The sequence below is a fragment of the Myotis yumanensis genome, unplaced genomic scaffold (genome assembly GCF_028538775.1).
Source record: "Myotis yumanensis isolate MYYU_CA2020_CCGP unplaced genomic scaffold, mMyoYum1.0.hap1 SCAF_1, whole genome shotgun sequence".
Lineage (NCBI taxonomy): Eukaryota > Metazoa > Chordata > Mammalia > Chiroptera > Vespertilionidae > Myotis > Myotis yumanensis.
Window position 1 is genome coordinate 197,589,160 of NW_027223752.1, and position 27,223 is coordinate 197,616,382.

General features: G+C 36.5%; 1 protein-coding gene and 1 pseudogene across 2 annotated transcripts; both read left to right on the forward strand.

Annotated features, from left to right (window-relative positions):
• Positions 1-5,484: 5,484 nt before the first annotated feature.
• On the forward strand, positions 5,485-25,383 carry LOC139007094 (transmembrane protease serine 11B-like protein). 2 transcript variants are annotated; one of them, XM_070410166.1, is made up of 10 exons: positions 5,485-5,568; positions 12,825-12,940; positions 17,004-17,122; positions 17,219-17,286; positions 19,553-19,713; positions 20,609-20,647; positions 21,146-21,320; positions 22,037-22,296; positions 22,773-22,915; positions 24,535-25,383. In XM_070410166.1, exons 1-10 carry the CDS (start codon positions 5,561-5,563, stop codon positions 24,694-24,696), a joined length of 1,251 nt encoding a protein of 416 aa, XP_070266267.1. In that variant the 5' UTR covers positions 5,485-5,560; the 3' UTR covers positions 24,697-25,383. The 2 variants fall into 2 exon arrangements, with proteins under 2 accessions (XP_070266267.1, XP_070266257.1); XM_070410156.1 differs by lacking the exon at positions 5,485-5,568 and having other exon boundaries at positions 12,808-12,940.
• On the forward strand, positions 9,656-10,279 carry LOC139007088 (large ribosomal subunit protein uL1 pseudogene; annotated as a pseudogene).
• Positions 25,384-27,223: the final 1,840 nt, after the last annotated feature.

Genomic DNA, 27,223 nt, shown 5'->3' on the forward strand with positions numbered 1-27,223 from the left:
AAAACTTTAGGGATTGTGTTAACCAGTTGTGAAACACATCATAGTTTAAAATCAAGAATACTAAATATCCCAAACTCATCATATTTTACCAATTTTACTACATATTACTAGTGTTTATGGTCTTGAGATTATTTACATCTATTATATTTTTATAGTAAAGATACATATAATAGAGCGCTACTGCTCACGTCTTCCCAAATCCATGCTTGGCAATATCATGTGGGTATCTTGAATTGGTTATTGTGTATTTACAGCATGGAAATTTGGTGAATGCTACTACCTCCTCTGGGAGCAGGATGTTAAATACTTACAGCATACCACTGAATTTAAGTATTCCTCATTTATGCTTTTAAAATAAATCTTCATCAAATGACGTACTGGAGCACAATTTTTATTCCATGTCATTACAAACTAGCTTTTGGTCATCATGCCAGATTCTTTTTGTTAAATGCCTAAAGTACTGCCTGCTAGTGACTGAGGTAAGAAGATTTTTACTTGTTTTCATAATTTCAATGCAAGCAAAAGTTTCAGAAGAAGCTCTTTTTGAAACATTTTTCATGATGTGTCAAGTGCATTTCTAATTTGCAGTTTACAGTAGTTAATTAAAGGATTCTAGAAAAGGCGATTATGTTATTTTAATATGTTGTATTATATATTTTGTTTAATTCTGAAAATAAAATAATTATATCATGCTTCTTTTCGTTGTTTCCTAAAAAATTAAATTATCTTCATTTAAAATTTGTCACAGTTCCAAGAGCTCTTCTTTTGCCTCTGTGACTTTATAAACTTTCTCTTATAATTAATCAATCAGTCAATCAATCAATCAAGATGGAGTTTGTCACAATTGACATTCATGGTTGAATAAATAAAATTTTATTTTTACTAAGTATAGGGGTACAAATTACACAAGAATTCCATTAAATAACTATCTATAGTCTTATGAGCTTACATTAATACTTTTTAAAGTCAGGTTTTTCTCACTTACAAAAAATAAATCAACACTGCAAAAATCACTAGCCAGGGTAATGAGAGATTGTCTCCACATTTTCCTTCCCAGTCATTTGATAAAAGATAAAGGATTAGAGAAATTTATCTAAGCCATTTTCAGAGCAGGGATGAGGTAGTAATAATCAGGGAGACTTAGTCTATCAGCACCTCTATCTTTTGCTTAAAATCCTATTCCATTCCTGGTCTCAACACTCATTGAGGACAAAACCAAAATTCTTTATTATGACTTGCTGGTGCTCCAGATTGTACCAGGCCTACACCTGTCATTTCACTGCCCACAAGATATAAAAATGATCTGTTTATGCATCTGAATATCTTACTAGACACTGATCTTCTCAAGGTCCCCTTTCCATCTATGAGTTCCTGGGTCTGTGGCTACTTCAAAAGAGGTTATCATTGTGTTCAATTGGACAAAACTGAAATGTACTATCAAGATCTCGCTGCTACACATACGTCTCTTTTTATCTCCCATGATGCCCTTGCATCTAACCTGTGACCTAATCACACTATTGAGATTTCTGAAACATGCTATATTGGGCCTCTCCAAATAGTGTACTCCTTGTCTAGAGTGCTTCAATGACTTTTTTTTCCTGGTATACTCTTATCATTTTTTAAAAATTAGCTCACACCTTTGTGAAACTTTATCTAATGTGTTCTCATGGATATTATGATTATTGTCATTAAGCCATCATCTCATCATGAAAGGTTATATAAAGCCAACAAATACAATTTATTTTTAGTCAATATTAACTTGGCCCTAACTCCCTGAGAAACTGTATTTTATTGCCAATTCCAACTTATTTTTTATTCAGATCCACATCAAAGATAAGCTTATATGTCATAAGTATATCTAAATTTTTAAAATTATGTAACTAATATCAATACATTATCTTTGTAAAAAAAATGAACCTATGATAAATCAAACTAAACTTATTTTTAATCATCATTTTCATTTCTGGTCTCTTTCCTTCCCCTCCAGGATAATCACTGTTTCGTGAATTCTTCCATATCTTTTCATATATTTATTTATCTTTTCATTTACAGCACATTAATTTTAGTACATATATCAGTACCCATTAAAGATGTAAAGTATTATTTACTATTTTTTAAGTATTAATGGTATATTGAATTACCATTCTGCATCCCATATTTTTACTCAGTTTTTCTTGAAACCTTTATATATAGGTCAACAACATATCAGTCAGGGTTTAGAGGAGGAAATATATTTTTAAACAGAAAGGAATTTGAAATAGGATATCAGGTACTTCAAAAACTGTTGGAAGAACTGGAAGACCAGGCTCTAGCCTCAAGAATGATCTGCAGAGCACTAGAGAACTGATACCCATGGGTATCATTAAATTAAATACCTAAGATCTAGGGATCAAAAAGACACCAGCACCAATGATATTACCACTTCAATCTCCTTACACCCACAAGTTTCTCAGGTCTCTGCTTACTCAAAAATTGTTTCTTGGCCCCCAGGAAGCTGGACAATGGACAGTAGAATGTTGCTGTAGGAAATATCTTATATCAATGACCTTTCACTAACATAAATCCATAAGGCCTCATTTATGCCTTAGAAGGCCTCTGATTTGCTTCTCCTTTCCAAGTTTCATGTAAGTGCATCTAGCTGGCAGGATCTAATTTGCATACAGAATCCTAGCTGCAGGGGAGTCTGGGAAATGTCATTTTTAGCTTTCTAATATCTGTGCCATTAAAAGAAAATGTAGAATGGATGATGAATGAGTCAACCACTCTATTAATAATCTCATTCCTTTTTAAACTTTTATTTATTATTATTTTTTGTTAATCCTCACCTGAGGATATTTTTCCATTGATCTTTAGAGAGAGTAGAAGGGAGGAGGAGAGACACACAGAGAGAAACATCATTGCGGGCGGGACACATCTATTGGTTGCCTCCTGTACGTGCCCTAACAAGGGTCAGTGATTGAGCCTACAATCAAGGTACCAGTCCTTGACCAGAATTGAACCCGGGACCCTTCAGGTCTAACCTAATTCCTTTTAATATCGAATTAACATTCCATAATATTGAAACACCATAGTTTATTTAACCATTACTTTACCAATTAATAATTTGTTTCCATTTTTTTTTGCTGTTGCAAACTTTGTAATAAAACATCTTCCTATATTTTTATCTGATTACTTGTGCCAAGATAGATATCTAGATAGATACCTAGATGTGAAACTAACTGGTAATGGGAAATGTAGTTTTAAAATTAAATAGATGCTGCCAATTGCTCTTTAAAAGTTCTTACCTCACTTTAACTTCTACTATCAACATATGAGAGCCCATTTCTCCACATGCTTACCAAATATTGAAATATTTTTAACTTTAGTGTGATTTATTATTGCTTTAATGTATACTTCTATAATTATTAATGGATGATATTGAGTATCATTTTATATGCCAATTGAACACCCATATTTCTTCTGTGTATACTGCAAATCCTATTTACATTTAATATTGAGTTATTAAATGTTTTATTAACTTTTAGAATGTCTACATATAGTTTGGTTGTTCATCATTTATTTCAAAGATATAATTTATTTACTAAACATATATTGGATACTAAGCACTCTGATGATTATGAAGAAAGACAGATATATAAGATAGAGTCCATGCCTTCAAAGTTCAAGCAGCTTACACTTTCATATGGGTGATAGAACCACCCCAAGGACAAATTTAAATAGGAAACAGTATAACATAGCAGATGATTAAATCCAAAATGAGTACTGACAATGGTACTTAGAGGCCAGAAAAAGGAAGTGGCAATTAGGTTGGACTATGAAGCAGGAATAAACATTGGGTGGGTAAAAATGGCAATCCTGAGAGTACTACACAGCACAAATAAAAGGATGGAGGGTGGAAAGCACTTCTTTTTAAGAAATGGAACTGTGGGAAATGGCTCAAGTAAAGTCAATCTGTAGGTAAAATCATTGTTAACACTACGGTGTCGGGTGAATTTCCCGCCAAAATATAAGATGGCGCGGGCAGTTATTTAGGTTTCCCGCGCAAAATCAGAGTTAGTTTAAGATAATACAATGTCCTGGGCATTGTGCCAAGCGCTTGGTATACTAGTAGATGGTGTCAATCAATGCAACAACTTTACAGGTATGCTACTGTTAGATATCAGTTTTACCCATGAGGAAGCTGAAGCTCAGAGATACACATATACGACACAGCTAGTTACTAGAGGAACTGGAATTGGAATAGAGATCAAGTCCTTTCCGTTACACCTAACTACTATGGAACAACATGGATAAAAAAGATGCTGTTCTCAAGAGACTTGAACATCAACTGAAGAAGTTTATATTTAATCCTAAAAGCAATTTAGAGTTCTGAAGATAGAGAAATGTCATGACATTTAGTATCATCATTCAGGTGTCTATTCAAAAGCTTTTTCCTCAGAGAGGCCTTTCTGGACCTCACCCCCGGTGTCCAACTCCCCCCACCCCCATACACACATACATGACTTTCAAACCAATTACTCTGCTTTGTTTTCTTTATAGCATGTATAAATATCTTGTACTAAATTATATATTTTCTCTTTTCTTGAGTGTTTGTACTTCCCATTCAAGTGTTAGCTTCATGAAGCCAGGAACTTTATTATATCCAGCGTTGTATTTCCATTACTAGGAACAATGTGCAGCCTCAGGAAGTACATGACAAATAGTTGTTAAATAAATGAATGGAGCGAGTGAATGGTTAAAAATATGAAAGATGGTGCTAAGAATCTAGATATTTGTATCCAAAATATCTAAATTACCTCCTAATGTTTTGTTTTTGTAAAAATTTTGTTACTCGAAAACTTACTCCATATTTACTTAATAACATAACTCTTGACTAGGTCAATTAGTTCCATTTCTTATAAAGAATTAAAAAAAGGAGACATATGTAATACTATTTGTAATACTTTAAGCAATAAAAAAAAGAATTACCAAAATAGAACTGATGTTTCTTACACCAAAAACTACTTCTATCTGTAAATCTATTTCTATATAGTTATGTGCAGAGTCCCAGTGAGAGTTTTTAGATTAAGCATGTTACAAATGAGTAATGCTTGCTGAATTATTGTATTAAAAACACACACAAAAAAACCAACAACAATGCATATTTAAGTCATTTGTCCAAGACTGCTCTGGTGAGTAGAGTTGGTTTCACTGAGGAAGAGCTCTGCATCATAAAAGGAATGGATGGAATCTGAGTCAGAGCACTGATTCACCAATATGTGGTGGCATTTCTTGGGCGGACCTCTCAGGCAACCAATCCAAATGATGTCTACTGTCTTTTTCTAAGTATACAACTCAAAGAGTGATTTTCAGTTCTTCCTTTAACCACAGATGCACAGCTGTCACCAACACTTGTTAAACAAGTTTCTTTTTAATTACCCTCTGCTATTGCACCCAACCCTTAAAATCCCAGGTATCATTGTGGTTAGCACATTTACCTGAGAACCACTGATCAGGACAAAAGAAGTGCAGAAGTTTCCTTTATTGCTATTGACATCAACAGCTAATATATCGGCACATTATGTATAGGTAAGTGGAGATTTGCTCGCCTAAAATTCCGACAAAAATAAAACTAAACTATTTCCTCAATATGACCCCCATCCAAGGACTGTAGTAAAATAACTGAGTTTAGGAGGAGTTTGTAATTTTTCCACAGATTTTTAAAGTTCCTGCCTGGAGACAACCCTATCACACACATATTTGTTTTAGAATCTGTAGTTTTGTGCAGTGATTCAGGGAGTGCTTCAGAAAGGTGACATGCAGCTTAACAAATGTGTGACTTGTTGTAAAATGGAAAAGAGGAAACAAAGAGAATTTTTTTCTCATAAATCAAATGTTAAATTGTTATTGGTGGTGATCATGATTATGAGTTAATTGTTTTTTAACATTTTGTGCTTTCTAAAGTGCTATCATAAATATTGTCTAGTATTATTGCTTCATAGCTGGGTTTTTTTGTAGAATCATATATAAAACCTGAAAAGTCTGTCACTTTTAAGCAGCTATTTAATCATGTATTTTTATCTGTAAAATGATCATGAATTAGAATGGTTTAATTATGTATAAACATGTGCTTTTTATTTTTATCACGTATCTAACTAGATAATTATTATGTGAAGTAAACAATGATAATTAATGTCATTTTAAAAGTTTACTTTTAATTCACAAAACATTTTCATAAAAATGCATGCAAAATAGCAAAATTAAGTAAAACTAATTATAAAATATTTAATGTTCAGGTAACTGTGTAATATGAAAGCATACCTTATACAAATATTTCTCTAAAAATGTTCATCTTGAGCCAATAGTTGAGCCCTTTAAGACACACAAACACACACACACACACACACACATTTATTTATTTTACAACATCAGTATTCACATAAAATGTTATTAGAAAGATTATACTCACTGTAATAATATATAGTAAGAATATTTTTTTCTTGAACTAAAGTAAATATTTTTAATTAAAGATGTTATATTACTCCTACCCTGATATTTTCTTATTAATCTCAGCTCTGATATATCAGCAAAAAAAGAAAAAAAAAAAAGCAATCATACACATTTAGCAGTAGAGAGGAAACACAATTGCTTTGTTTTGTTTTGCCTATAATACAGTCATCACTTTTATGCTGGGTGGGTGATTTTCTTTTTACTCATAGGCCACCTCCTTCATCTCCTTCAACATTTTGATACTTGTGTGAACTCCCAACCTAAAAGATTTCAAAGGATTAACCCATTGTTCCTAAGCATTCCTAGTTACCTAGGAAAGCTTTAAACCCCAATTCAGTGGTTAGCTACTCAGAGTGAGCCATTAATCTGATTATCAGGAAGAGCTTGAGTGGATTTGGCAACATGGTTGATTCTGCAGGTGCATTTGAAGAGACCTTAGTCAAGCCTGTGGTTGCACTTGGCTGCCAGAATGATGAACACCAAGAGAAGAAAAGGAACACTGGGAGTGGAAATCAAGACTTCAAAACCACATTTCATCAATTCCATTTTTTAAAATTACAGTTAGTCTTACAGGATAAAATGGGAAAAATCTCAAAAGAAAGCTGTGTTCTAGATGGTTGCCAAGGTAGCTTGCCAAAGTAGTTCATGGTCAGGAGTTTTTAATAACAAGATATAATTAATATTCTGTATGCTCTTTCAGTAAGTTCTCTTATGTGATTTTTTTTTCCAGAAGAATTTGTAGTATGAACTAACAGAAAGATTGGCTAAGTAGCTGAGAGATTTTTCTGCCTGGGAAGTCTGTCACTTTTAAGCAGCTATTTAATCTGTGTAATAGTTTGTAAGATCTTTAGGTTAAGAGCTAAAGATTGCTACAACCCAGAGGAGCATCTGAGCTAGTAACAAGCAATAATCAAAATGGACAAAGAGGAGAGGAAGTGTAAATATACAATTCTAGACTGTTTTCAATGAAGGACAGTTGAAAATGAGGATGCTATTTTAGTTCTTTTTCAAACGATTGTGTCTAAATGAATTCTAAGACATCTTATTTGATTAAATTTTAATAGATTTAAATTTACTTATGTTCTTATATGATACAAGTTCTTAAACTGTAGAAATAAGAGAAAAAATTTCACAAATCTATATGAAGGTCAATATTTAAAGATAAAACTGGTCAATATAAGAAATGTATAAATATAATTCCCAGTTAAGACACTATTAAGGAAAAAAAAAAAGAATAAGAGTTCATGGGAGAAAGAAAAGTAAAGAAAGGGTGTGGATTAAGGGTGTAGAGAACCAAGCAGTGAGCAAAGCAGTTTTGGTGGAGCTGAATGTTTATGTTATGAAGTAAGTGCTAACGTATCAATGAAGGGTGAACAATATTTTGAATTTGACACTTAAGAAACAAGCTGACAATTTAGAGTCTTTTGAGAGACATCAAACAATATGACTGTGCAATTCAAGAAATGTCTGAAAAATCAAGAAATTAGTTGTAGTTAGAATGGAAACAAATTTTTGTCTTAAAAAGAGAAATATCAGTTTTGCATAATATATCATACAGCATGCACTAAAATACACTAATCTAGCTTCACAGCTTTGTTTCTTTCCTATTTTTGGATGACTCCTCAGTTGATATCCACAACTATGTTAACTATCAATCTGATATCTCTAGTTGTATACTGGAAATTTAAATGTCTCTCAAACTCAAGATATAAAATACTTATCATTTTTATCCTCGCGTTACCTCTTCTAAGCTTCATTTACTCTCCTTTAATTCTTGAGATAAAGACATGTCATCTTTAACATATTCCCATCCTTTACCAATATAGCTAACTAATTACAAAGTTCTGACAAATATTATATTGTAATCTTTCTCAAATTAATCACTTTCTTTCCTTGCTACCACCATCCAGGACTCCATTGCTATGTTCCCATAGATTACAGTAGTCTCTTTACTCATTGGTCCTCTCATTTTTCTCTCTCCTTTAAACTATCATCATGCAGACTACTTGCAGATTCATCTTCTTAAGCACCACATGTCTTCATGATAGTTATGGCTCTTCTGATTGGTACTGAAGGCTTTCCACAAACTGTATTCCTCTGATCTATCTATCTATCCTTCATGATCTAGTTGTCCTTAATATACCTTGCCTTCATGCATTCACTTCTTCAAAAAGTATTATCTATAATGTGCTAGACACCACCCTATTCCCTAAGTATAAAACAACAAATAATGACATGGCCCCAGACAGCAACATGGTCACGACTATAAGTAAAATGATTTCCATATAAAAATAAAAACTACTTTCAATGTAAACACATAATAGGCTGGGCCATGGAAGACATCAGTGAAGAGGGGATGACAGAGTTGAGTAATAAAGTTTGAGTGTAATCTCACTGGGTAGACTTGAGGTGGACATTTTAGGTAGAAGATCAGAATGTGCAAGGATATGGAAACGTGAAAGAGTTGGGTTGTCCATGGAACTCGGAGTAGTTTGAAATGACTGGCACATAGATTAGAAACAGGTGGAAACACAGGTTTAAAAGTGAAATGAGATGTTGGCATATGACAGGGGCATAGTTATTTATAGAACTATGAAGAAAAAGCAGAGTGTAGGGTATAGATAAAGAGTTCAAAAATATAATAATGGAGTTGTAAATATTCTCCTCTGATGCCCGGTCTTTTCTCAGTAGTCTAGGAAATAAGGCTATCAGCTAAGACTGAGGATGGACCAGATAGTGCTGGAGGTTTGAGGAAAAATAAATGTGAAATAGTTTCAAAGAGAGTAAAAAAAAAAATTGTGAGGATTAAAATTTTTTTTTCTTGAAAACATCAACCCAATTAATTTTGATCTGAAATCCAATATATCATAAACACTGCCCCTGATGTTGACATGGTTAAGTGAGAATCTGCAGCACCAGGAGTATTAAAGTGCAAATTCTCAGGCCTTTTTAAGAATCTGAATTCATTAGATCTGATCTGCATAGTTAATAAACACTCCCAGGTTGTCTGGCTAAGGTCATCCTCCAATCACACTTGGAGGAGACCCACCATATAAGACAAAATATCAATACCTTTGTTTGACATCAAAGGTGGTTCTTGTTGTTGCCTCTCTGTTGATGTCAGGATTCTCTAAAGAATCACAACCTAGTTTTGCAGCTAGGAATTATGAGCAGCAAAGTCTCCTGAAACACCGAGGTGGCGTGGGAAGTCCTGCACAGGATCCAGCACAAGCGTTGGAAGTTTTTGGAGATTGCAGATCAGTTTGAAGAACTATGACCCTCAGAAGGACAAACACTTCTCGGGCATGTTAGTCATAAGTCCACTCCCCACCCCAAATTCTCTGTATGTGTTCCAGGGGAGCAGCAGCACTGTAATGAGGCCAAGGCATTGGATATCCCCCACATGGACATCGAGGTGCTGAAGAAACTCAATGAGAATAAGAAACTGGTCAAGTTGTACCATGCCTTTTTGGCTTCAGAGTCTCTGATCAAGCAGATCCAATGAATCTGGGGCCCAGGACTAAATAAGGTTGGCAAGTTCCCTTCCTTGTTGACCCACAATGAGAACATGGTGGCCAAAGTCGATGAGGTGAAATTCACAATCAAGTTCCAGATGAAGAAGATGCTGTGTCTGCTAGTGGCTATTGGCCACGTGAAGATGACAGATGAGCTTGTGTACAGCATCCACTTAGTTGTCAACTTCCTGGTATCATTGCTCAAAAAGAACTGGCAGAGTGTCCCAGCTTTGTATATTAATAGCACCATGGGCTAGCCCCAGCGCCTGTACTAAGGCACAGCTTAACAAACCATGTTGCTACTGTTAAAAAAAAAATTAAAAAAGAAACGGAACCTATAGGTCAGGGGTGGGCAACCTTTTTGTGAGTGCGTGCCAAAACCAGCAAAATTTCTGACTCACAGTTCTTCTGTGTGCCAACCCTAATTTTTTGAGAACATGTTACACCTACTTGATATCTCTTAAGGTGAACATATGTGAAGAACCTTGAAGAAATAATAAAATTCATTCGAGCGACAAAAACACAGTATATGATGATGAAAAATACATTTGTTTTTTAATGTATATATGTACACTGATAGTCCGACAGAAAACTTTATGACTCCATTTGATATTATCAGTGGGACTTTTGCTGCTGCATCACTGATGACAGAGATTTTACACCAGGTTTATATTTCGTGACCTTCAGAGATATGCACAAGCTACTACTTTCATCCGTCAGGCTACTCCTATTACGAGACTTAACAAAATTCATCACTGAGAACAAAGATTCACAAGCGTATGTCGATGAAGCCAAAACACTGGTCGGATCTAGGAAGGCAGGGAGAGTTAAGGCAGAGGCATAGAAATTGCTCTTCCCCTCTCTCGTCAATCCATGTCTATGGTCTTTAAGATAACTTGTTATGTAAAATTATTTATTTATCTAAGATGCACCTACACCGAATTTATCTGAAAAATAAAAAAGTAGATGTTAAGAAAAAAATTTTAAATGGAAGATTATAAGAGAGGGTTTCGCGTGCCAGCAAAAGTTACTGGCGTGCCATGTTTGGCATGCGTGCCAGGGGTTGCCCACCCCTGCTATGGGCTATCTCTTTTGATAGATAGATAGATAGATAGATAGATAGATAGATAGATAGATCATAGATAGGTAGATCCTATTGGATATAATACATTATATATATCTATATGCCCATAAATTTATATTTATCTATCTATATAGCACTCATCATATCTATCTAATGTATCATCTATCTAACTAGCTAACTATCATCTGGAGAGTGAGAGATTTCATTTTAAGGAATTACTTAACAAAGTTGTGAAATTCGAAAATATGAAATTCATTGGACAAGTTGGCAGGCTGCAAACTCAAGTAGGATTTCCATGTTACACTCCCAGGGCAGCATTCCTTCTTCTTCCAGAAACCTCAGCTTTAGCTGGGCCATGGAAAACTATCTGATTGGATGAGGCTGAATTATCTCCTTTATTATTGAGAGTAATCTTTTTGTAAAGTCAACTGATCATAAAAGTTTATCACAGACTATCTTCACAGCAAAATGTAGACTAGTGATTGACCAAACAACTTGGGACCAAGCCTAGCCAAAGGTGACATAAAATTAATCATCATGCCTCACAGTTTGCTGCAAGAAAATTGAATTGCTGGCTATTCTTTGAGCACTACATGTTGTTTCCTCTTCTTAGACATGTTTCCATGCCTCTTTGGAAAGTTCTACACATACTTCTATTTAAGCAGTGGCTCTCAACACATACCAGTATTTATCTAATATAATAAAATCCTAATATTGACCAAATGGCGGAATGACCGGTTGCTGTGATATGCACTGACCAGCAGGAGGCAGACACTCAACACAGGAGCTGCCCCCTGGTGGTCAGTGTGCTCCTACAGGGGGTGCACCACCCAGCCAGAAGCTGGGCACATGGCTGGCGAGCACAGAGGCAGTGGCGGGAGCCTCTCCCGCCTCCACTGCAAGCAGGCAGTAAGGAGTGAGGGGTCCCGGACTGTGAGAGCCCCAGACTGCGAGAGGGATGTCTACCTGCTGGGGATCAGGCCCAAGCAGGTAGGTGGACATTCCCCTGAAGGGTCATAGACTGTGATAAGACACAGGTAGGGCTGAGGGACACCCGCCAGTGCACGAATGTCATGCACCAGGTCTCTGGTTGTATAAATGAAACAGTGAAAATATCTTATTTGTTGTAGGTTGATTATACCATGCTTGTCTATAAAAAATCATTTTTTGAATTATATCCATAAACAAACTAATAAGAGAGATGAACACTGCTTTGACCCAATATAGCACTTCACATTTGTGTGTGTTTTATATATAATAAGGACATAATAAATAAGATAGGCTTATGATCATACTTTAAGAATTAGGATAGGCTTAGGCATTAAGAACTTCTAGGACATTTCAATTCTCCACCCCTCTTCCCCTGCAACCTGGCAAGCTGGTCACTTACTGATACCAACTTTATCAATATCCACTGATCATGGGAAGGAACTAGACGCTAAGTATAGATAATTTGACACACCAATCATCAAACTCCTGAGAAATAATTTCATAGCACAGATCCAGAGAGGTTTGATTATAAAGGTAAGCTCATGGACTTGCTTTCTTTCCTCCCGTCTTTATTCTTTCTCTCTCTTTCTCTCTCTCTCTTTCTCTCTCTCTCTTGTCTTAAAATGTCTTTTGCTATTCCTGTGCCTAAATTGTGGAGCTTCTAGATATGAGCAAAAGGAAAAACAAATATTTAGAATGACTGATTTTTTAAATATGTCTTTCATATGTATGTCCTTTTCTTTCAGACCAGTCACAACTTCCCGTACATCTTTGCCATTATGGATAATTGCCCTTATTGTGTTTGGAGTGTTGGCAATCCTGGGAATAACTATTGGTCTCCTGGTTCATTTTCTGGTAGTAGGTTGGTAAAATATACATTTTTACTTATTACAGTTTGTTGTAAACTTTATTTCCATTTCTACAAAAAAAAAAAGAGACAATTGGAAGCAATGAACTATCTCTATTTAAAATGTTTCTGGGATCATGGATAGAAGAATATACTAGATATGAATGCATAGCTACATATTTGATAGGCAGAAAAAGTACTCTACCAAGATGGTATTATATATGTTATTTATAATTAAAGTATTACTTATTTTATATGAAGAAGATAAAACAAATAATATTGCATTTTGATTAATTTTTATTCCTAATAAAATATTAATATAAAAACTCCTTTAGCATAGATAAAATACTTTGAAAACATGAGGATAGTTGGAGTTACTATTAGAAATAATGTTTTGACTGTAGACAATATTGTATTTATATCCTGCTATGAAAGACAAAAAAAAATCATCATACTTCTCATTTTTCTCCCACACTTTCCTGCAATTTATAAGCAATATTATTATTATTTTACATTTTCATTGTTTATAACACTTCTTTCTGGTCTGTAATCATAATCACTACAGTTTTTTTAGTTTTGAATATGCTTATCATTAACCTTTTTTCCATGACCTTGGCATGATTGGATTTTCCCCCTACAAAGTTATATATACTCATAATTTAGAGTCTAACTGGCAGAGCTTTTTATAAAAAATGCAGCTCCTTCTCCACTATTTCCAGTTTCTCAGAGGCAACCACTTTCAACTCTTTAAGTTGATTCATAATATTGTTATGTCCTAATTTTTCAATTACTGGTTTTATCTATTCACATATGGAATATGAGGATTCTGTACTCATTCACATCCTGGCTACATAGCAATTCACTAGGGATTTTCCTTCAGTAACATCTTGGGGATTACTTTCAATTGTCTGTTGGACTTAATTTTCTAATGCCTGTATTTCATATTTTCTTTTTATTATTTTATTTACTCAGTTATGGTACATTGTATACTATACTTTAGGAGCTTTCTGAGAAGTATATGTTTTTGACAACTTGCATGTCTGAAAATGTCTTAATTCTATTCTGAACCTTAATAAATAGTATAGAAATTTTGTATAAAAATCCTCACCTGAGGATATGTTTATTCATTTTAGAGAGAGTAAGGGAGAGAGAGAAAAACATTGATGTGAGAGAAACATTGATCACCTACCGTACCCACTCTCACCAGGGATCAAACCTGCAACCTAGTACATGCCCTGACTGGGAATTGAACTCACAACCTTTTGGTGTACAGGATGATGTTCCAACCAATTTAGCCACCCAGCCAGGGCTCCTCTTCCATTTATTTACTGAATCCTCCAGATTTTCTTCTTCACTAAATTGTATATTTTGAGCTCTTTATTCTATAATATCTTTAAGACAATGGGAAGTACTAGTAAAAACTTTTCCTTTGTTTCATGATAATTATAAAAAGCTTCTTACTGGATCCTTTTTGTAATTATTATTTACTCTTTTTGATTTGGACAAGACTCTTTTCAAAGGATTATTGTGGGAAGTGAGTCTAGGGGTTGCTCATAGGCTAAGGGAGTTTGGAGCTTATATTTTAGTTTGTCCCCTCAAACGTTCTCTTATTTAGTTTGTTATTTTTCTTTAACACTGGGGCACATTTACCTTCAGTTTTTAACGCTTAAGAAGCCAGGGTTGCCCTGAGGATAGTTCCTTAATTTACACTCTCTGAATTATGGCAGAGTGATTCTGACTTCTTCCCTTCACCGCAGGTTAGCTCCAGCAAATTTCCTCAGCTGGGAGATTAGACCACATATAATAAAAAATGTCACAGTAGTATGGTTTCACTTTTATTTTCACTGCCGTCATTCTGCAGTGTCAAAATAAATCTCTACAGAAATATTCCTTATCTCTTTCTAGAATCTGAAGTCTTATTACTAGAATCATAGAATCATTGAGAACTTTTAGAAAAATCTTTATTCATCTCAACTTGTGAGGAGATGAATCTCTGCTCTATATCCTTTCTTACCTTAGTGTATATTTCAGTTTTTGTCATATTTGCTTCATAGTTTTTTATTTGGAGTCATGGCTGTTTTCTTTTTTTCCCTTCAACTTAAGCCCTCCATCTTTTTTTCTTCTCCCCGCCCCACCCTGGAATTTAAAACAGGAGAATATAGAAGTGTTTATACTCTGACAGCTTCAAATATAGATGTTCTCATAATTGATGCTTAAACTATGTTATTAAATAGAGAACTCCTAGTATAAACGAATCCCCCAAAATGACAACATCATGTGTTTGTGTAAGTTTTCCTTATAGAAATAAGCTATAAGCAACCAAGACCTGCAAAAGTTATAAAACATGTTCCTTCTTTCTGCCCCTTTTTCCATCTTTCTCAATTCCTATTTGTATTTGAACCAATAGAGATGGGAATGTTATCATAAAGTCTAAGTAAGCCTTATCAATACCTCATCCCTAAGGGGTTATTTTCATCTCATCAGGTACCAACAGAGCACAATGGCTATATGCACAGTGACCCATTAAGGTTGCTGCAAAAAATTAAATTAAAAATATGATATTCAAGGGTTGATTTCCTTGTTCCAGAGTATGGTTTCTTAGTCTTAAATGTCTTAGACAATTATATATTCAGTTTATCCACTATACTTGGGGAAAAATGCTCCATGCAGTTGAAATAAAAATTTGCCAACTTATTGTTTTTTACATTGAAAAATATTCATGGCTGCCTAATTGCTGTAACAGGTAATGGATATTTAGGAATCCAATCAAAGAACTGAAGCATTTATTGTGAATAGTAAATTACAAAAAATGAATTTGAATACTTTTGATATTTATGGTAAAATCTAATAAACTACCATTGCAAAACTTGGTCTCCGTAGTAAAGGATCCATGACTTACAGACAAGCTAACTACAATTAATAATTTTCATTCATATATCATTATTTATAACCAACCCATTTTCAGCATTTTATTTAGCACTTTCTGGCTTTTTTTTTCATTACCTTTCTCACTGTAAAATATTTTCACATTTATGACAGCAAAATAGTTCATGTTTTATTTTAAGTATAGTATCTCCCTTCTCTGAATTCATATATAACAATTAACTTTATCACTTAATTATCCTTATGGGTATCTCAATGATTGAATCCTCATTGAGTCTGTGTCTTCCACAAAATAGTTTTTAAAGGCAATACTTATATTGCAAAATAAAATTAACATTTGTTTAGAGCTTATTATATGCTAGATACAGTTATACAGTATCTAACATATTCTTAGATGCTTAATATCGATTAAGATTAGAGGTAAGATACATCAGATACCAAACAGCTTAGTGTCTATGAAAATTTAGGAAGGAAATGTAATGGATTAAGTGTGGGCTTTGGACAGACCAAGTTTTGATCCTTGGCTTTCTTACTAGCTATGTGATATTGGATAAGTTACTGCATATCTCTAAGACTACATTTCTCTGAAAAAATGGGTATACTTCATCTGGCTTTTGTAAAGTATCTTTACACAGTAAGTACTTCATAAATGGTAACTATTTTTTAAAAATATATTTTATTGATTTTTTACAGAGAGGAAGGGAGAGAGATAGAGAGTTAGAAACATTGATGAGAGAGAAACATCGATCAGCTGCCTCCTGCACACTCCCTACTGGGGATGTGCCTGCAACCAAGGTACATGCCCTTGACCGGAATCGAACCTGGGACCCTTCAGTCCGCAGGCCTATGCTCTATCCACTGAGCCAAACCGGTTAGGGCAATGGTAACTATTTTTATTGTCTGACAATTGATTATTCTAGACAGAAATTTTATTTATATATGGTCCTACCTGTCTCATCAAGATGTGGCAACTCTTTATGATTTTTGTCTAATATATATCTACTTCATTCTTGGTCTTATAAATAGTTGTCACAATGCCCAGGTTATCTAATCAACCATGCCAGAAAGATTCACAGCATTTATCAATATCTAATATGAGCACAGTTCTTACTAGTTGGTATTACTATGTCATCTATATTTGGATTGTAAACCCATTTCACTTAACTAATTCTTGCATCATTTCTTTATCTCACAGAAAACACAGTCTACTACTACCAAGGTAACTTTAAGGTTCTGGATATCCCATATAATAGAAATTATGAAAGAGAGACATCATCAGAAAATAACTATCTTAGCACAATTCTTGAGACTAAGGTAAATTAGTATTTTCCTATATTTACTCGTTAATTCTCTGAAATATAAATATATTATTGGAATTTGATGTTTGACTCTATGTGTTCTCTTTAACAGATGGCTGATGCATTTCAGAGTTCTAGTATTTACAAACAATATCTCAATTCTCAAGTTATCACACTGGTGTAAGTAACTAACAGTAACATAAAAGAGATCAACCCACCATAATATTATTATGCTTATAATTCTCCTATAACAGTCTACTATAAATATGTTACAGTAATTAGCCAATGAGTTACTAATATTCAATATTGTCCTAAGCTAAGTGTCAGATTAATTGTTCAGTATAAAACCAAAGGAAATATCAGGCAATATAACTGAGTTCATTAGACCTATTGAAAATGTTATCAATCCTTAAATTAAAGAAAATATATCCCTCTGGTTTCCTAACTTTTTATGTTCAGACAACATTATTAGATGGTCCCTTAGACTGATGTTTGATGCTCTGACAATTTTATTTAGCAGTAGCATAAACACAGATCTTGTTTTCTCCTGTCTTCCTCCTCGCAAGTCAGCTAAGCACTTAATAGAACTATTCTAGAGTTCTTAGGGAAAAGAACATATCTATACCATGCTTTGATATTCAGGCATCAAAGCATGGTATAGTCACCACAGCAAGAAGTGAAATACCTGTTCTGTGTTCTCTGCATGTGGGTTTGGAGTAGCATGAAAAAGGAGAGGGAATCCTAGAATAGGAAATAGACAACCTGAGCTCAGCCTTTGCCACTTAACCTAGAACCTTGGGAAAGTCACCATACCACTTTGAATCAGCTCCCCTGCCTGTGAAATGTTGATAATGACACCTACACTGCATCACCCATAAAACTGTGCTCAGGATCAAAGAAGGTAATATGCATGCAACGATTTGCAAATAAACACATTTCAAATGAAGGGAATCATGCTGCTACCTTCATCAATGCCACCAGACTGCCTACATTTCCCCTACTCCTGGAACTGCCGGAATTGCACAATAAATCAAGATTTCAACTAGCATTAACATTGGGGGTCACGTTTAGTACTGGAAAGAAATAGGAGACTAAAATTAAAGGGCCATATACCTCTAAGACAAAACTGCAATGACAGAAAGACTTCCTTTTTTGATACCAAGGCAATCTTTCTAGTAACTTCAGCTATCTATACGAAGGGATGGAGAGGTAGTGTCTCATTTGGGCACACCCTGTGACAATAATCAAACTCTCACTTCCACAAGCTGAATGCTTCCTGGGAATGATTATTGATTTATACGCCAAAAGACGGTAGCTCATTAGGGAGATCCAAAGCATAATAGTGTCACTTCGGACACTACCCTCAAGGATGCTTGACAATTCCATTAGCCAGCCTCTTGGCTTCCCCTCCTTTTCCCAGTTTCAAACAGATCTGCCCTGAGCACCACAGTCAGGTGATCTTCCTCAAGCATGATTTTACTCAACTTCTCTTCACTGCTGGCCTTTGGCTAGCATTAAAGGCCTTCCTAGGTCCAGTCTTTTAGACACCGTTGTCACTAGCTGACTGGGCAGAGGGAGACAGAGTCCACAAGTAAAGAGTCGGGGTGCAGAGTCAAACGTACTGAATCTGGATCCTAGTTGAGTAGCTGTGCAATCTTGAGCACTTTAGGTAACATCTCAGAACCTCAAGTTTTCCTTTTCTATCAAGTGAAGATAATGACACCTGTGCTGCAAGGTCACTGCGGAGACTAAGTGTGATAATAAATGTGATAAGCAAGTATTCAGAACACAGCACATGGCCAATAAGCACCAATTAATGTCATTGCTCTCTACTTATTCTGGAGTACTATTCCTCCTCTTCTTTGCCTGATGACATTTCCTGCTTGATGATGAAGCAGCAATAAAAATGCTTAAGGGCCAGTGTGTATGTCACCTCTTCCATGAAAAGTTCTATGATCTTTTAAGTAAAAAAGGATTTATCTTTTTTTATTATTATCAGCAGATAAGATAAATATCTTACCACTTCTGACACATTTATTATAGTCATTTGTATACATATTTTATCTCTCTTAGAAATCTGGACATTTCTTGAGGGTGGGAAATGTGTCCTAGTCACCCTTGCATGGCTCAGTTGTTTGTCTAGCAGTTGCTCAATAAATGATTAATGAATGTTTGAATAAATGATCCCAGTTCTTCTACCCTGTGGCTCAGGCCTTTCCTATTTTTCAGATTTGTAAAACTATTTATCTTCTTAACTGAATAATATAGGGGCATATATACTGTTACCAAGTAAAATGTAGTTAGACGCATAATCTTGTGATTAAAGTGAAGGTACTGCACAGACCCCTAAAAATCAGAAGAAATCAAGATATGAAAGATCAGGCAAAAAAGAAGGAAATGTAATTTTTTTTTTTAGCAACATATGACACCTTTATGTTGTTTCCAGTCCTGATAGCAACAGCGTGACAGCACATATATTGCTGATGTTCAAGGTTCCCAGATCAATGAAGGCACACACAAGAAGAAGAATCGAAAGCATCTTACAGCAGATGCTCAGTAACAACTCAGGATCCTTGACTACAGATCCTAATTCTCTTAGGCTTGTGGGTAAGCTCATGTATTAAATCACAGCAGTATTGTTTTCTTCTTTTTATCTGGACACATATCACAAGCACCAGAAACAAAGCTGATCCTCAATATTTTTTTAAAATGAATGACACTGTTTTACATCAGAGCAGTCTTCATTACTAAAAACACTCAAATCATAATGTCACACCTTAAAAGTGGATCTGGTGGGAATAAAGCTACTTCTTATTAAGAAGCGGATAGTAAGCCTTTGAACAGTTCCTAGAAGTAATGGTGTGTCTTGCTATTCTTTTCACGATCTCCTGTAGCTTTCAAAACCTGCATAGGGCCAAACCGGTTTGGCTCAGTGGATAGAGCGTCGGCCTGCGGACTGAAAGGTCCCGGGTTCGATTCCGGTCAAGGGCATGTACCTGGGTTGCGGGCACATCCCCAGTGGGAGATGTGCAGGAGGCAGCTGGTCGATGCTTCTCTCTCATCGATGTTTCTAACTCTCTATCCCTCTCCCTTCCTCTCTGTAAAAAATCAATTAAAAATATATTAAAAAAACTGCATAGGATCTGCTCTTATGACAGCTCACTTTTTAAAAGTTATGTTTGTATGCTAACAGGAATCAGATTCACTTGTGGGGACTTCCTGTTCTTACAAAGGAAGACACTGGTAGTTTTCTACTCTAGGTGATACACAATACAATTTTAATTAAGTAGAAGGAAATCTCTCACATGGAACTATGAAGATGATACTCATATCACATTCACATACAGTAAAAGAACAATTCAAATAAACCCATGTTCTCTCCTTCCTATCGACATTTTATCCTGAGAGTGTTACTGTACCTACCATCTCACTCCATGGGTTCCAGGGCCAATGGACTAATGCCAGGTATTTCATTTACCATGTCCTTTTTGTTCTATTTCAGAAACCAATAAGGTCGATACTGAAAGGATTATCAACAACCGTAAGTTCAGATACCTTTTACTTTAAATATATGACAATCTAAAACATAAGTCAAGATTTGTTACTTTTGGCCAGGCACAGGTCTAAGTGCTTTACATACAACTTACTTAATCCATTCTAAACCATTCTAAATTAGTTATTATCACCCCATTTTAGAGATGGGGAAACTGAAGCACAAAGAAGTGGCATAATTTGCCTAAGTTCAACCAGCTTGTAAAAGGTGGGAACAGAACTCAAACCAGGGAGTATGGTTGCAGAGGCCATGGACTTAACCATGACTTTACATGCCTCCTACAGCTTTTACACTCTTCAAGTGATGAGATGTCTTGGAGGTCCTATGGAGGTGATTCTGAGGTTGCTAGTGATTCCTATAGAGATGATTCTGTTCCTACCAGTGTAAGATATTGTCAGACAGACCATAAAAGAATACCTCAGCTTTGTCATCAAATCAACATTATTTTCCTATTCTCAATGGAACAAAACTGACTCCCTCTGACAGGCTGTGGGAGACGAGCAAGGATATCAGCTACATATGATAGAGTCAAGGGAGGTTCCAATGTTCGGGAAGGAGAATGGCCCTGGCAAGCAAGTCTCAAAATAAATGGCCGACACTACTGTGGGGCATCTTTGATCAGTGACAGATACCTGGTGACTGCAGCTCACTGCTTTCAAAAGTAAGTTCATCATGTTGCCCAGGCTAGGGGGACCAAAAGCCCTGGAACATTCCCAGTTGACCTCCATTATCCCAGTTTAATTATCAGTAGCACACCCTTTCATTCTCAAAAGTGTCCTGGAAGGTTTGGAAGATAAATGATATGGTAAAACAATCTAAGGCTTTCCTACCTTACCAATAAGAATGGGAAGAGTCATTCATTCATAATATGACATATTTATCTCACATGATGCTTATCTCATGTCACTTTATTCTGCAACTACTTGTAGTTGCTAAAACACATCTCCCTCCCCCTCTTCATGGGCCTGTCCCCTTGTCATTTTGTAGTCACATGTGACTCAGCTCTATAGTTTCACCCAAAATGCTACTTTCCCCAAGAAATGGTCCATTTCCTAGTGCATGTATATAACTGTGGTCCCACTAATTATATACACAATCATTTAAGCAATCATAACTGCCTGTGTTTATGCCATCTTTCATTAGACTTAAATTTCTTGAAGGCATGGGTTTATTTTTATATATGTATCCTCATAGCCTTACATAGTGTATATTGAAAGGAGTCAAAGAAGGCTTTTAAAATTAATTTAAAAGTCAGGTTCTATCACTATTAATGGATTATCAAGGAAGGAAAAATTAATGTCATGAAAGGAGTATAATAGATGCAGATCGTATTTCTATCACTTTGAAGTAAATACAAAATGATTTTTGTTTCTTTAGGACACTAAATCCAAAAAACTATACTGTCAGCTTTGGCACCAAAGTAACTCCCCCCTATATGCAACATTATGTTCAACAAATTATTATTCATGAAAACTACATCCCAGGCGAACATCATGATGATATTGCAGTTGTACTGCTCACTGAAAAAGTATTATTTAAGAATGATGTCCATCGAGTTTGTCTTCCCGAAGCCACACAGATTTTTCTACCAGGTGAAGGCGTTGTTGTTACAGGATGGGGAGCACTTTCGTATAATGGTAAGTCCAGGGAAATCTTAACATAGTGAATAAGGTACAAAAGCAACAAGAGAAATTAGTGATTTAGGTACAGAGTCAAAGGCATTGTTTACCTCTGGATGCCCAGTACTCCCAGGCAACTTCTCAGAAAATGCTGCATTTGGAGCTGTGGCTTTGCAAATTGCCTTGCTTTAGAACATTCTAAGGAGACCAACTTGTGAAAACTCTCTAAGCTGGAGAACCTAAGTGAGAAAGTTCTGGTCCAAAGATGTAAAAAGAGAGACAAAGACATAGGAAGGCAGCACTAGGAGGATGGTTCAAATTGTTCTCTGAACATTTCTTTTTCATTGGTTTTACTGCGAGGGAGCTAAGAGGGCTTTCTCATCCTAAGAATAGCAACAGTCAAATATAGGTCTTATGCACAAAGGAAAAACCAAATTTTTCATCTTGCTCTGTTTCAGAGCAGCTCTTTTGCTGAGAATATTTACTTCTTTTAGGTAAATACCCAACGATACTTCAGAAAGCACCTGTGAAGATTATCGATACAAACACTTGTAATTCTAGGGAAGCATACAATGGTATGGTGCAGGACACGATGCTATGTGCTGGATACATGGAAGGACATATTGATGCCTGCCAGGTAAATCTGAACATTATTCACATTGGACATACAAATATAAGTAACTGCTATTATTTTATGAAAATTTTCAACATGAAGAGAATTCTATACTTAAGTTAATCTGTACTTTGACAATCTGTCAAACTCCCTCAGCTGTGGCACTAAAGTGATTCTTCCCTACATGCAACATCTATAATAATAAAAGCATAATATATTAATTAGACCGGACAGCCTAACGACCTTCCGGACATCATTCCAGATGTCCTTCTGGATGAAGCTGCAGGGGCAGAGGCTGAGGCAGAGGCGGTTAGGGGTGATGAGGCAGGCAGGCAGAGTGGTTAGGGGTGATGAGGCAGGCAGGAAGAGTGGTTAGGGGCAATGTGGCAGGTAGGCAGAATGTTTAGGGGCAATGAGGCAGGCAGGCAAGCAGTTAGGGGTGATCAGGCAGCAGGTGAGTGGTTAGGGGTGATGAGGCAGGCAGACAGAGTGGTTAGAGGCAATTAGGCAGGCATGTAGGCGAGTGGTTAGGAGCCAGCAGTCCCAGATTGTGAGAGGGATGTCCAACTGCCAGTTGCGGGATTGGGCCTAAACTGGCAGTTGGATATCTCCCAAGGGGTCCTGGATTGCGAGAGGGTGCAGGCTGGGCTGAGAGACTCCCCTCCCCACCCTACTCCCATGCACAAATTTCGTGCACCGGGCCTCTAGTGTGTTTATAAGTGTTTAACAAACATTTATGTTGGACTTACTCTGAGCCAAGCACAAACTGAAGTACTTTACAAATATTAATCCTTTTAATCATGACTTTGTCATGTAGCTACTATCATTATTATAATTTTATAGATACTGAAACAGTGGCAGAAGAAGGTAATGTAATTTGCACAAGGTCACACAGCTATTAAGTGAGAAAGCTGGCATCCGAAACAAGTAGTTTAGCATCACAATCCATAATCTTGATCATATTTCAATAAAGAATCAGTCTCAGGTCCTAGCCAGTTTGGCTAAGTGAATAGAGTGTATGCCCATGGACAGAAGAGTCCCAGGTTTGACTCTGGTCAAGTGCACATATCTCGGTTGCAGGCTTCATCCCATACACCGTCAGGGTGCATGTGGGAGGCAATCAATCTCTCTCTCTCTCTTTCTCTCTCTCTTCCCCTCCCTTCCATTCTCTCTAAAAAAATCAATGGAAAAATATCCTCAGGTGAGGATTACCAACAAGAAAAAAGAAAATCCGCCTCAGAAAGTTTTCAATTGTTTTTAGCTCATTTTTTCTTATATTTTTAGCCTCCTCATGGTTAGGGGTCTGGCTACTTTTCTCAGATAGGAAGCCCTCTATTGCAAGTTTATTAATAATATGTCTCCCAAAGCTTTCTCATGGAATTAGACCTTATAACCTATCAGTTCATGCCTTCAAGGTTCAGGTCAACTCCAAAGAGCCCCAGAGAATATATCCTGGATGATTGCAGTTACATTCTGGCCAGTCACAGTTACGATTAAGGATGAAGAATGGATTTACATCATGTACCTCCCTATGATCTTTATGAAGCATGAATCACAAACATCATCTTGGCTTTTCATACAGGGTAATTTAAGTATCTGGGAATAAATTCTCACAATGATAAATATTTTTTTGTTTTGTTTAGGGTGACTCTGGAGGACCACTGGTTTATCCCAATTCTCGACATATTTGGTACCTTGTTGGAATAGTGAGCTGGGGTGTAGAATGTGGAAAAATCAACAAGCCAGGTGTCTATATGCGAGTGACTGCCTATCGCAACTGGATTGCCTCCAAGACTGGTATTTAAGAGAAAAGTATCTTGTAGAAACTATCTTAGGTCATTATAACCTATTACTCCTAAGCCTTATGTAACGTGGATTTTCAATTAGCGTATACAATGATTGTTTAGAAAAAATTGTGGTCCTGAGGGAATATTTATGAACTTTAATTTTAAGCAGACACCACAAAAGAAGAAATTTCGTGTTTAGTCAAGAAAGGCCTAAGAAAGCACTCTTATCAAAAACTGACAATTACTATTTGTTTTCTATTTCATGCACCCATATCATGAAATACAGCTCTTGGTTTTAGGCATTCAGACTTTGCAGAATTATGAAAGTATGCTTTTGTCTATTGCAAGTTACCAGGCAACACTGTGAGAGTCTGGAACCAACACCTTCTGAGAAGTGGGTTGGAATGCTCCGTATCTGCCCTCAGATCATAGTTTTTGTGGAAGGGCTGTGATTGTGAACTAAATCTTGTCAGAATTTAGGCACTAACTTAGAGTCTCTTAATTGGTGTAATCAACTCTTTCAGTCAAAGAATTTCACCACCAGCAAAACTGGGTGAAACAACTCATCTTAGATTTACAGATACCAGGTGCACTAATTCTTCAATGTTGATACAGGCTTCTGTAGAAATTCTTTATTTGTAACATATATAAAAAGAAGTAGTAGCTATGAGCCATGGAGATGTCTAATGTATTTTATATTCAACAATAAAGGTAAATTTTAAAAAATAAAGGAAAAAATAAAAGTAGATCATCCTTGTTCAATATGACACTTTTTGTTTCTTTTCGTTTGTTTTCTTATTAGTGTTTTGCAGGTGACTTCCTTCTTTTATTTTTCTGTTATTGCTTCCACTTGGTCAAATACTTGGGAAAGAGCAACAGGGTAGTTAAACAGCTACCAGAAGGCGGGAAGGAGAGGCTGGGCCAGATCAGGGGCATGCAGTGGGCAAGGGAGGCTCCTAGTTACACTTGAGGATGAGGCTGCGTCAGCCAGGGATGGGGCCAGACAGCTTGCGGAGTTTGGTCAGGTGATTGTCTATCCTCTCATGAGTGTCAGCTCTGGGTTTAGGAAGTGTTTCTCCAGGAAGCAAAAGAGTTGGTGGGCATGCAGATAGAGCTCAGGATGTGCCTCGCCTTCCTGGCCAAGGAGGTTTTCATGGCGTGCAGGTTGCCACCTCACTTCTCAGGATGGCTTCTGAATTTCCTAGAAAAGGGCTCTGTTGCTGCACTGGTTTTACAACTTCAAATGAGGGTGCGCTCTGCTTCTCCTCCTCTAACTCACAGAAGTGGCACAAGTGGACCAGGGTCATGTGATCCCGTGGTTATGGAGACCCAGAGAGAGGCAGGTGAGGAGGCCACAGATGCAGGTTGACCAGGCTGTGACGGCAGCCTCCACCTCAGAAGAATTAATTCTGGCTGATTTGAGGGCTCATGGTTCATTGGCGACTCAGAACCAACCATACACAAAAAAATGACATTTGTGGGTCTCAGAAGTGGATGATGGAATGACCAAGGAGAAGGCTCTGGAAGCTGCAGCTGGGGGCTGAGGAGAAAGGAGGGTCACTGGAGGCTGGAGGGCAGATGCATCCAAACAAGAGACAGTTGCTTCCATACCCAGATACCTGCCTGTAGTTGGCTGTTTTGTATGCGAGAAATGCTAATTACTGGCCAGGTTCTTGGTCTCAGTTTGTGGAAGTGAGCACAGAATCCTGTTTTATGAACCATACAATCTTCATAAATTCAGTGACTTTAGTTTGTAATATTCATCTTTCAAGGGTAGAAATTTTTATTAGTCTTTACTAAAATTTTGACTCAGAGGCTTAACAAGAGTCCTTATACAGTGTTTAAATTTTATTTAAGCTTCCACTACTGAGTTTGGATATATAAAAAGAAATGTTTTACCTATTGAATTTTCTCCTCCCAGAAAATATAGATTTTACTCTCTACCTATAACCATTTTCTATATAAGACCTGGAATAAATATATATTATATACAACCATATAAGTTAGTTATTCCAGAGTTTCATAAATTTGTTTTTAATGGCAGTTATAAGTTATTTTCCATCATCTATAACCCTAGTTTTTTTGTGTTCAAAGACCAAAGACTCTTAAAAAAGTCTTGGCATATTAAATTCAGTTATTATCTACCTTGTTATTTAACCCATTTGGTTATATAACTAACATCAAATATTGTATTATTCATTATGATAAGAAATCCTACATAATAAAGAGGTAATATGTAAATTGACCCTCACTCTGCCACGCTGTCACAAGATGGCTGCGCCCACAGTGGATGCAGGGTTCCCGTAACAAACCATAAAGAATGATCAGCAGGGACCTGAGGCTGTGTGGTGCCGGGCCAGGGCAAGGGACCAGAGGCTGCGCCCCCTGCCTGGTGGGGCTTGATTGGGGACCTCAGGCTGCACCCCCTTCCTGGTGGGGCTTGACAGGGGACCTCAGGTCACACCTCTACCCCAGTGCCGGGCTGGGGACCTCAAGCCGCGTCCCCTGCCCTGGCACCGGGCCAGGAAACCTGATGCCCCCCCGG

Excerpts from the sequence above, each read along its gene's own strand:
- LOC139007094 (XM_070410156.1), top strand. The coding sequence starts at position 12,808 with ATGTCCTTTTCTTTCAGACCAGTCACAACTTCCCGTACATCTTTGCCA. Across the intron at positions 17,123-17,218 it reads GCACAATTCTTGAGACTAAG|ATGGCTGATGCATTTCAGAG; the intron begins GTAAATTAGTAT and ends TCTCTTTAACAG. Across the intron at positions 20,648-21,145 it reads TGAAAGGATTATCAACAACC|GCTGTGGGAGACGAGCAAGG; the intron begins GTAAGTTCAGAT and ends TCCCTCTGACAG.